The sequence below is a fragment of the Mus caroli genome, chromosome 15 (genome assembly GCF_900094665.2).
Source record: "Mus caroli chromosome 15, CAROLI_EIJ_v1.1, whole genome shotgun sequence".
NCBI lineage: Eukaryota > Metazoa > Chordata > Mammalia > Rodentia > Muridae > Mus > Mus caroli.
Genome location: NC_034584.1, coordinates 72,994,958 through 73,006,652, shown reverse-complemented (window position 1 = coordinate 73,006,652; position 11,695 = coordinate 72,994,958). Strand labels below are relative to the sequence as shown.

General features: G+C 53.1%; 1 protein-coding gene across 2 annotated transcripts in view; it reads right to left on the bottom strand.

Annotated features, from left to right (window-relative positions):
- Positions 1 to 2,375: 2,375 nt before the first annotated feature.
- The window catches only part of Triobp (TRIO and F-actin binding protein), a 57,180-nt gene continuing 47,860 nt past the window's right edge, over positions 2,376 to 11,695 (bottom strand). For both annotated transcript variants that reach the window (XM_021183785.2, XM_021183786.1), the window contains 7 exons: positions 8,299 to 8,446; positions 6,614 to 6,716; positions 6,021 to 6,180; positions 5,830 to 5,943; positions 4,448 to 4,534; positions 3,629 to 3,789; positions 2,376 to 3,038 (listed from right to left, as the gene is read on the bottom strand). In XM_021183785.2, the coding sequence (XP_021039444.1) occupies positions 3,631 to 3,789; positions 4,448 to 4,534; positions 5,830 to 5,943; positions 6,021 to 6,180; positions 6,614 to 6,716; positions 8,299 to 8,446 (771 nt within the window). In that variant the 3' untranslated portion in view covers positions 2,376 to 3,038; positions 3,629 to 3,630. The remainder of the gene's footprint in view (positions 3,039 to 3,628; positions 3,790 to 4,447; positions 4,535 to 5,829; positions 5,944 to 6,020; positions 6,181 to 6,613; positions 6,717 to 8,298; positions 8,447 to 11,695) is intronic.

Genomic DNA, 11,695 nt, shown 5'->3' with positions numbered 1-11,695 from the left:
AGTCCTGGCTGTCCTGAAATTCACTTTGTAGACCAGGCTGGCCTCGAACTCAGAAATCCGCCTGCCTCTGCCTCCCGAGTGCTGGGATTAAAGGCATGCATCACCACTGCCCGGCTCTTTTTCTTTTTAAAAGATTTATTTATTTTATGTATATGAGTACACCATTTAGACACACCAGAAGAGGGCATCAGACCCCATTACAGATGGCTGTAAGCCACCACGTGGTTGCTAGAAAATTGAACTCAGAACCTCTGGGAGAACAGTCAGTGCTCTTAACCACTGAGCCATCTCTCCAGCCCTGGTTTGTTCCTTTAAAAGTCAGTTTACTGGGCTGAAGAGATTGCTTAGAGCACCGGCTGCTCTCCCAGAGGACTGGGTTCAATCTGTGGCACCCTGATGGCAGCTAACAACCATCTGTAAGTCCAAATCCAGGGGATCCGATTCCCTCTTCTGTGAGGACCAAGCACCCAGACTACATACAGGCAAAACACCCATACACATACATTTAAAAAAAATTTTTTTTTAAAGTTTACTGACAAGATTTGTACCCAATAAAATGCCCAGACCATAAACGTGAAGCTTGGTACCTCTTACACGGGTATGTGCCCTGTCACCACCACCCAGACTGAGGCAGAACACATCTGCAACTTCAAGATCCCTATGCCCACTGCTAGGTAGTGTCCCTCCTTCTCCAGCTCAGGGCCTCATTGTTTTGCTTTTGAACTTCATATGAATGAACCCCTCCGGCACGTGATTTTCATGGCTTCTACTAAACCATTAAGTCTGGACAATTTTACTGTGCTTTTGCACATAGCAGCTATGGTTTATTGCCATATCATATCACTATATACAAATATATACCACAATTGCTCTTTTGCTGGGATTAGGGAATTGGGTCACATGCCGTCCAGGCTGTCCTGGAGCTTGCTATATAGCCGAGGGTGAGACTGAACCTCTGAATTTCCTGTCTCCATTTCCCAAGTGCTAGGATTAACAGCTAAGTACCACCGCCCCTGGCTTACTCAGGATTGTGAATTGGACCCAGTGCTTCATGCCTGCTGGAGAACATTTCACCAACTAAGCCATACAACCCCGGCCACTCATTCTATTATTGACTGGCAGTGAGGTTTGGGCAACCTTGAATAGGGCTAGCTGTGAAGTGGGATGACCATTGATGCTCTATGTACCTGTACAGGAAGGGAGGGGCTGGGTCAGAAGGGAGATGCCTGTTTTTTTCTCAGAAAGAAACTGCCAAAAAACTCCCCACCATGTGCCAAGTACGCTTCTGCCAGCAGAGCATGACAAGCCCTGGTGTCTCAATCATGGCAAACACTTGGTCTTTTGAGCTAGTCTGAGACAGGGGAAGGAGTATGTGGATGGTGGAGCATCCCTTGTATCTCATTGGTGAAACTGCCTGCCACTCATGCCATTCTTGAACCAATCACAGGAAGGGATGCAGACAGACACTGCTATACGCTCTGAGGGGGTCCTGGGTCTTCCCCTGAACACACCAGAGATATTCACAGTGCGATTCCTCCTGCTGATGGCTCTGCTTGGAAGGCCCTTCTTGAGTTTTCCATTTGGGAAAACTGACCTTGAAGCTGCTCTCACGCTGGCAGCAAGCCGAGCTGGTGTCTCCTGTGGGATTCCAGTCTCCTGGGACTCAACCCAATGTGGTTTCTGTATCTTGGGAAAGTGACCATGGGTACAGCCTGCCATGATGGTCGCATCCACTGTTCCCACTCCTGCTTCCAACCAGGGGTGGAGAATCTCTGGGCATAATCTCGGCCCAGCGCAGGGAATAGCAAAAAAACACCCATTTTCATTAACTTTTTTTTTTTTTTTCTCGAGATAGGGTTTCTCTGTGTTGCCCTGGCTGTCCTGGAACTCACTATGTAGACCAGGCTGGCCTCGAACTCAGAAATCTGCCTGCCTCTGCCTCCCAAGTGCTGGGATTAAAGGTGTGCGCCACCACTGCCTGGCGAAAACACCCATTTTCTGGAGAGGCAAACTGAGGTGCGGGGGAGGAGGTTGGGGAGGGCAGACACAGCTCTAGCCCTCTCTGCAGCTCCTCAGCCAATGAGTTGATGATTTGAATGAGTCTGAGGTGGAGCCACTGGATTCACCAAGGGAACCAGGTCAGAGTGCGATTTTTGATGGTTGTGAGGGTAGAGACTGGGCTCTGCGGCCGCTGCTGCTACAGCTGCTAACCTTCAAATCACTCAAATGTCTAAGTCCCTGGCCCAGGGGGTGAACTGGCCTCAGCGTGGCCCTCGGGAGCCCACAGACCCTGCTTCGGCTGAGGTGGGACACAGAAAGGCACTTTAACAACCCGATTCCCACTTCCTACCCTGGAAGCCCAGCATCCACAAAGCCAGAGTTGCCGGAAGGTTTTATTAAGTTAGGGTGACTCATGGAACAGAAGAGAAGCGTCTTCATGGGTGGCGCTGGTGGTCCACACCCAGCGCCCCTCAGAGGAGTGGCTATGGGGCCAGCCACTGGCTCCTCCCCCTGCCCACTGGCTCCTCCCCCTGCCCAGAGGCCAGGGCAGGGAAGTGAGGGCTGCCTTTTCCCTCTGGTTGACTCACCCTGGCCCTGCTTGGGCTTTTGTGAGACACCCAGGTAGGAAGGAGGGCCAAGTAGGGGACGAGAGGGAGAGGAGCCAGTGCTTGAGGCACACGCCACCAAGAAATTGCCTTTTTAAAAAGTTTAAATGTTTTAGAAAAAAAAAGGCAAAAAAAAAAATCTATATAAAAATCTCTTCACATATAAAATCCTGAAGAAGGTGCAAGGTAAAGACCCTGTGCAAGGGATGAGCTCAGATCCGCAGTGTCTGTGCATGTGTGTGCATGTGCGTGTGTGTGCGTGTGTATGTGTGTGCATGTGTGTGTGTGTGTGTGTGTGTGTGTGTGTATGTGGTGTGAATACACATGTGACCCAGGGTGGGGAGAAAGCTTGGCTTCTGACTTCTGCCAGAGAAGGAGGGTCGCTGGTCCCCTGGGGCTGGAGGGTCCTCAGCTGATTGGAACCACAGGGACCTGGAAAGGAAGGGTGAGCATTGGCAAGGCCCGGCCTCAGGCTTGTGTGGGCCAGGTCGAAGTACACAGCAAGGCTGTCCATGACTGCTGGCCTCAAGGCTGGGCCAAAACCATTCTTCTGGGCTGTGCATGTGACCTGGAGTGGCCTGACTCATGTGGCTTAGTATTGAGCCACATGAGAAGGTAGACAGGCCGTGTTATATTGGATCATATCATATCATATCGAGCCCTCTGCAGGAAGGGCCTCTGTGCTCTATGCTGGCTGCAGCATGAAGCTTGGCGGCTGGGAGAAGACTGAAAGCAAGTTTGGACTGTTCCAGGGGCCACCACCAGCCTGTGGAGGGTCAGACTACTAGGGAAGTGGCCATGACAGTGGCTAAGATGCAGGCCTTGGCGGTTCTGATCCAGCCACGTGTCATCACCTGGGGACAAACATGCACAGGTTGACAGAACAGACTTGGACTGTCCTATGGCCATAACAACCCTTTGTAGCTAGCACAACGATGCCACTGACAGACAGAGAGAGAAATGAGCCAGGGCAAGGATGTGCTGGCTCAGCTATCAATGTGCCCTGCAGAGTCCTCACCCACCTCTACTCAGCCAAGCTGTTCCTCACAGCCTCCTTCTCCTGCAGGGCAGCCATGGCCAGGCGCAGGTGCTCCTTCAGCTGCTCGATCTCACGCTCCGACCGAGTCTTGATGTGGTTCAGCTCCACGTACACATCCTGGTACTTCCCCGTGAAGCGTTTGTCCTAGGGCCACAGAGGGACACTGAGGGCTGGAGCCCGCCACACCCACTCCCTGCCTGCCACACACCCACTTTGCCCCCTGCTTGTAGCCCAGAAGACCAGGTTCCCCCAGTGATGGGGATTTCATTGTCCTTCCTTGTCCCATTAGAGGAGTGGCAGCTCGGGCCTGAGGAGGTGAAGCCTTTGCCAGGGTCACAAGGAGTGGTAGGATGAGCGGGGGAGGGCATGGTCACAGGCTCCGGTCCTATATTGAGTTCTCTGCCCATCTTCCAAGCACAGTCAGGGCAGCGCTGGCTCACACTCTCAGAGCGCCACAAAGGCAGGAACAAGCCAATGGTGGCTAGACACCCTGTACAGAACTGGGTGGCTTTCCCAATTCCCAGCTACACTTGGAATCAACCCACTGCCAGGATGGGGTAGCGGTCTGTTCTGTTTTCAGGTATATCCATAGCACCTAGTAGGTGCTCAATAGTAACAAAGTCAAATGACCTTGAATGACTGAAAACAGGCAGGGCCTTGGGTGAGTCACACCCCTCTCTCTTCTCATGCTGTTACCTTGTCTGTACTGTGGCAGTGGGAGGCCTAAGGCGAGGCTATGCCAATGGCAGCTGGCTCAGGCCAGCACCCGGAGCACACCCGACCCTGTGCTGGCACAGCCTACCTTCTGCATCACCTGGAGCTCATCCCGGAGACACTGCACCTCCTTCTTCAGGTACTGGAGTTCATTCTCCTTCACTCGCAGTAGCACCTAGGGATGCGTGGGCTGGGCTAAGGCAGGACTGGAAGCCGAGGCTACCCAGATTCAGTTCCCCGAAGCCTGGGACCTCCCAGACTCAAGCCCCTGTGCACAAACACAACCTGCACGGAAAGTCCCCGCATGGCACAGCCTGCTCCCCCAGGCCACTACTTCTGCATTCCTCTTCTCTTGCCCCTCCTAGACAGTCAGGCACTAACATCAAGGGGGCTAGCACAGGCTGTATTGTGGCTCTACCGTGAACTGTAGCTCTACCACTGTGGTGGGCCTCCTCCCACTGAGCTCACTGAACTCTAAGGAGCAGTGCAGTTTGTGTGTGGCAGACATAAACTCAGGCTGGCAGGAAAGCCCTGAAACTTCAGACTAGCAATCTACTGCCTGGTTCCAGCCCCAGCTCCCACACAGATAGCTGTGTGACCTTTAAAAAGGCCGTGAACTTCTTTCTCAGTTTCTCCACTGGTTCAAAGCAGACAGGAACACAGGAACAGTGCTTGACTAATGGGCTTGATGGAAGATAAGGGAACAAAAGGCTTAGAGCCTCTGGGCACAGAAGCAAGGCATGTCGGTGTGGTTCTCAACCTGTGGGTCGTGACCCCTTTGGGGCGTTGGATGACCTTTCACAGGGTTGTCTAGGACCGTCCAGCATATCAGATATTTACATTATGATTCATAACAGTAGCAAAATTACAGTTATGAAGTAGCAACAAAAATAATTCTATGTTGGGGGTCACCACACCATGAAGAACTGTATTAGGAAGACTGAGACCCACTGCCTTCTATCTTTGCTAATGAATGAAACAAAAAGCTGGGTGGCCCTGGAATGACTCACATGTTCTACTTTCAACCCCCCTCCTCCCATAAGCAGGGCGATAGCAGCCCCTTAATTTTATCTATTTATTTATTCCTTGAGACAAAAGTTTCTCTATGGAGTCTGGCTATCCTGGAACTTAGTATACAGGTCAGACTATCCTGGAACTCAGAGATCTGCCTGCCTCTGCCTCTGGAGTCTGGGATTACAGCTGTGCACACCATGCCCAGCAATGCTAGCTGTTTTATATACATTTCATATTCGTTTTATATACATTACTATTCACAGAGGCAGACACTGAGCACGACACTCCACAAGCAGATGACAGAGCTGGATCAAAGGCTAGAAGGCTAAGCCTGGAAGACCTCAGGGTTTTGAGTGGCACCTTCAGGTGACAGCCAGCCTTCTAGAGAGCTGCCTCACAGGTCTTCAAGCCAGGGGTCACCTGGCATGAGGGAGGAGGGGGAGGGAGGACGTTTACCTCCAGCTCACAGGAGCTCCTCTCATTGCTGCGCCCGCAGCTGTTGCCTGTGCCCTGTGAGGCGATGAAGCTGCGCAAACGGTCGATCTCCTCGGACAGGTGGGAGTGCAGCTCCTGAGAGGATAGGCCGGTCAGGGTGACTGACACCAGGCCAGTCCCACCCACTCACTGCCTGCCGGGGCCCCGCCTACCTGGTTGTGGCGCAGCAGCTCCTGGCCCTCTTGCTGGCAGCGCCGCAGGGTGTGCTCGCGCTCTTCTGCCTGCCTTGTCAGGGCCCCGATCTCCAGGCACTTCTGCGAGTACCTCTCAGACAGCACCTGCAGCTCCTGCTTCAGCGCCTCCATGTCCAGCCTAGCCAGCCAGGGACAGGGCAGAGATAGCCATGGGGGCGCTCATGCCACGGCTTGGCCCAGAGTCCCATCACAACATTACTGGGTTTAGATACATGGTGGTTTTGAATCCAGCCTACAGTGGCTGTGGGTTGGTGACACTCTCTGGCCTGCCAGGGTATCCTGACAGGGTGAGCTTAGGGGCTACCTCTTACACCACCACAGCCCCAGCACCCAGAACTGTGTCAGGGCAGGGAGGCTCTTCTAGCGGTCAAGAGCAACACTGCCACCCAGCTCTGGGAGACACTAAAGGGGCACAGAGGCCAGGCCTTGGGCACTGTTGACTCATGTGATCTCTGCCAAGGCCCTCAGCAAAGCCCCAGGCACATCTATCAGGGTGAGTGGTGTCCCTGGCTCTGGAGCCACACCCACCCCAGACCCTGACACCATCTTACTGGTGTTGCTTCCGAAGGCTCTCTGGGCCCTGCTGGAGACTCCGGGTTTTGCTCAGCTCCCGGCTTAGCTCTTCTTGATATGCCTTCTTCATGGCTTCAATGGCTAGGAGCAGGACAGACAGGCAGAGGACAAGTTGTAAGAGGGTTCATCACAATCCCGCTTGAACTGGTGCAGATAGGGCAGAGGTGCACAAAGAACACAGTCAAAGCTGTGTCCTGAACCCAGTGGCTTTGTGAGAGCTGGTCAACCTCTCTGGGTCCCCTTTGAGGCAATCCTGTGTGGCGGACTCCCATGCGGAGATACGTCAGTATCTTCTCTTAGTGGCTTCTGGCTAGCCTCGCCCAGTGCCTCACACCATCTCTGCAGTGCCTGGAGGACTGTCCATCACAGCCTGTCTGCCCTGACTGGCCTGTGGTCCAGATGGCAAACTCTGCAGTCACTACAAACCCCAGTGATGCTGTGTGCGGGTGACTCAATGCCTCAGCCACAGGACCCTTCCTGGAGGTGCTAAACACAGCTTCTCCTCCTGACACAGAGAAGAAGGCCCAAACACTGGCTCCTGCTGGCGGTTTCCTACAGTGAGCTCCCAAGAACCCAGTATTTTTCCCATACTGCACAGGGCAGTCTAAGGATTGCAAAGACTTATTGTTAGCCTTAGATCTAGCCACGATTCCAAAATGTAACACTTCTGAACACTAGGTGGATCTTATCCCTCCTGGGTGGCAGACACTGACATGCAGGGACACAGGCTGCTGCTGGTCTGTTATTTAACACAGTGTCACTTCCATCAAGTTCAAGTTCACTGGAGAGACTTTGATGCTGGACCACTGGGCGAAGCCTGCATCCTGCCGGGGAGGAGCAGCTGCTCTAGGCTGCCTGCTGGGTGGGCCTGCCCTAAAATGTGAACACAGCCAAGGCTTGGCAGGACCACGGGGACTTGAGCCCAGGGAATACTTAGCCTGTATCAGCAGGATGCAAGCCCCGGGTCATACAACCCCATTCATGACCAGAGGGGCTGCCCAGGATGTTCCAGGCACACACAGCAGGTGTGCACCGGACAGAGGAGGAAGAGGAAGTAGTTTGTCTGTCTCAGGTGTTTCCTGTCTCTGGCTTGGGGAGAGTGAGGCAGTTCAGAACCCAGCTTTGCAATCAGAGTGTCTGCTCTGGGCTTAAAGCCCAGCTCTGCCATTCCCAACCTATGCTATCTGGGACAGCTCGCTAGTCTCTCTGAGGTCCAGCTTCCTCCCTCGCTGGATACTGTAAACACTCGGGTTGCCCCATATGTGCGGGGCACAGAGAGGCACACACACTACCAAGCTACAGCGAGGTTCACAACCGTCCCTTGAGCATCTCAGGGTCTGACCCTAGTACCTAGGCAGGTGACATTCTACCAGAACAGCGTGTGGCTGATGGGTGTCTCTCCCCTAGCATGGAGGTAACATGGTAACATTGTGGGTAGCCCTGCCCCCACAATGTCTACAGAACCAAAGGAAGAGCAGTCACAACCCATGGGAGGAAGGGCGGTCTCTTACTGCTTCACTTTCCCCTTGGCAAGCTGGACCACAGATTAGTTCTGGGGCTTCCAACCAATACTGGTTCCTTCCCCCACGTCCTTACTTAAGGAGTTTCCCAGTTCAAAAGTGGAGGCAGCAGGCGCTGCCCGTGGCTCATCCTTGGTCCTCACCTGAGGCCGTGGCGGCCGTCTCCTCAGCCAGCAGCCACTCCTTCTCCTGCTGCAGCCGCTGCAGCTCTCGCTCGTGGTGCCTCTGCAGCTGCTCCATCACCTGTTGGTGTGAGGACTCCATCTCCGCCAGGCTGCGCTCACAGGCTTCCTGTGGGCCAGAGGGTGGGAGGTCATGAGGCTGCACCCCCCTTGTAGGCTTGTCTGGAGCCGGGCTCATGACCACACTCTGAAATGCTGCACTAGGATTCCATACCTGCTCCCTCCTCCACCCACCTCTCCCCACTCACGGACTTCACCAGCCCCTCTTCAGCTTTACGCCCTGCAGTGACTCCCCATTTGCAGGACTAAGTCTGGCTCCCGCAGCCCCATGTCTGCCTGGCCTGGCACTGCCAAGCAACCTCACAGTTATGAAACCAGCTCTTGGGATGGTGAAAGAGCTCATCAGGTATAAGCCTGCAGTTCAATCCCCAGAGCATGCTCAAGAACGGAAGGAGAGCACCGACTCCTCAAAGCTGTCTTCCGAGGTCCATGTGCGTGCTCTGACATGCGTGTGCCCACCCACCCCCTGCATAACAGTTTAGAAACCAAGGCAATTCCTCTGCCTGCAGTGGGAACGCTCTCCTGGGTTGCTTTCTTTCCCCCACAGCCCATCTTAAATACCTTTCCTGTTCTGCCTCTGCCCTCCCTCCCCAGGTCCTGCTTCTTCAGGAACATAATAGCCTGGTGACACCATACACCTGACCCAGCCTAGGCCTGGGGTAGAGGCCAGGGTAAGTCACGTGGCAGGGGCTTAGTCAATGAGCTGGAACAGTTGACAGCACACAAATGGTTTTGTAGGTAAGATAGCAGTTCCACCCACGTCTACTGTGACAAATGTGTATGGGCAGCTTGATGTTGTCACTCTCATTTATTTATTATTGATTGATTGATTGATGGGTTTTTTTCGAGGTGGAGTTTCTCTGTCTAGCCCAGGTTGTCCAGGAAATCACAGATCCACCTGTCTCTGCCTCCTGAGTGGTGTGATTAAAAATGTGTGCCACTACCGCCAGGCCATCATAATCTTTTTGAGACAGTGTCTGGCTATATAGCCAATCTGGCCTTGAACTCTCAGCATTCCTGCCTCAGGCTCCTGAGTGCTTGGGATTTCAGGCATCGATGCCTTTTTGCAACTCTCGCCCTTGCTTGGGCAGGTTCACTCCTAGGAACATCTCACAGGATGGGGACAAGAGGGTTCCCACAGCAACGCTAAGGATACGAAAACTGAAGGTGACCTACATGATCACTCGGAGGCCCCTGATGCAGCGATGGGGTCTAAACCCGGAAAGCACAATAGGCAGCTGTTGGAGGACAGGGATGCCACGTGGACTGCTATGGAATAAAAGCTGACTCCTGACAATATTCACGGGGGCAAAACAGGCCGCTGCCTGCCCTAATCTAGGTATGCAGAAAGAAAGAAAACACTGGAAGGCTATTGTGGCCTGCAGAACAGCAGCCCTCCAAAGATATCCATATATGATCTGGGACCCAACAAAGGAACTAGGGCTTCCAACCAGCTGTCCCTAGAAGCAGAAGGCTGTCCTAGAGAGTCTGGAAGCCTGAGGGATGAGGAGGGCACAAGACAAGAATCTAGAAATTTGACCAAGATGGAAGGGCAGAGGATGAGAGCGAGTGAAAGGCCTTGAAAGGAAGGAAGGGACCATGAGCCAGGAAAGCAAGCATGGTGGAAAGACACAGATCCCACGGCCCCACCTGCAGCCTGCCAAGAAAGGGTTGTCCAGCCCCCTCCTCAGCCTGTACTGGCCTTGAGCAAGTGTGTCAACTAATCAGCTGTGGGTGGTGACTTGTCACCTTGGCCTGGACGCTGATCCAGACAAAGCAAGGGTGGGAGAGGAAGGCACAGGACTTGGGGCAAACGTCAGGGGCTTACTGCCTTTTACATTGACTTTAGGGGTGGGGTGCATGCATGCCACAGGCACATATGGAAGTCAAAGGTTCTCTCTTTACTAAGGGGGTTTCTGGGATGGAACTCAGGCCACCAAGCTTGGAGACAAGTAACTTTACCCACTGAGCCACCTCGGTGGCCCTCGTGGGCTCATTTCTCACTTTTTTTTTTTTTTTTGGTTTTTCGAGACAGGGTTTCTCTGTATAGCCCTGGCTGTCCTGGAACTCACTTTGTAGACCAGGCTGGCCTCGAACTCAGAAATCCGCCTGCCTCTGCCTCCCGAGTGCTGGGATTAAAGGCGTGCGCCACCACGCCCGGCTCTCATTTCTAACTTTTAATTTAGATACATTTTTGCAGTGGAACCCAGAGATTTGAGCATTCGAGATGAGTGCTCTACTTACTACTGAACTATAGCTCCAGCCCATCCCGTGATTTTGTTTGTGTTTTTTAAAGACAGAGATTTTAAAGGCCTTAGCCTCTAGCTAGGCTGGTCTTGGATTTAGGAGCCTGCTTCAGCTTCCCAAGGGCTGGTATTATACACCACCATGCCTATAATCCCAGGACTCAGGCAAAGGCAGGTAGATCTCTGTGAATTCAAGGCCAGCCTGGTCCACAGAGAGCTAGATGCTAGATCCAGGACAGCCAGAGCTACACACACCCAAAATCCCTGCCTCGAAAAAACCAAAAACAACAAAAAAGTAAATGTGGTTCTTATAGAATTTATTTATTTATTTTTTAATTTCTTGTTTGTTTTTCTAATCAAGGTCTCACACTGTGTATCTCTGGCTGCCCTATGTAGACCAGGCTGGCCTCGAACTCATAGAGGTCTGCCTGCCTCTGCCTCTGCCTCCCAAAAGCTGGGATTAAAGGCCAGCCATCATTAAAGTGCCATCAGGCTGGGCTGTTTCTTGTTTGATTAAAAAATGGTGTGGCTGCTGGGCAGTGGTGGCACATGCCTTTGATCCCAGCACTTGGGAGGCAGAGGCAGGTGGATTTCTGAGTTTGAAGCCAGCCTGGTCTACAAAGTGAGTTCCAAAAGAGAGCTACACAGAGAAACCCTGTCAAAAAACAAAAACAAAAACAACAAAAAAGGCCAGGTGAGGGCCAGTCAGGTGCCACCTGTGACCCACCTTCCTTAGTGACACTGGTGGCCACCTCTCTGTCATGACATCAAGACAGAGGAGGAAGCTCTGGTAGCCCACTGCCTCAGCTACACAGCCCTCCTCCTTTAGCTCCCTCAGGGCCACAATAGGCCCCGTGCCTAAGGCCCTGCTTCCTGCACAGCTGTTCTGCAGGTTGAGCCCTTCATGCCTGCGAGAGGGCCACCTCTCCAGGATCAGCTGAGTTCCCAACCACCTCCTCCAGGGCCCGAGGAGCATGTGACTTACAAGGTTCCTCTTCTCTCTAGTGCCTGCTGTCCCAGGTGTCATTGTTTCCCAAGCACTTCCCCCTCAC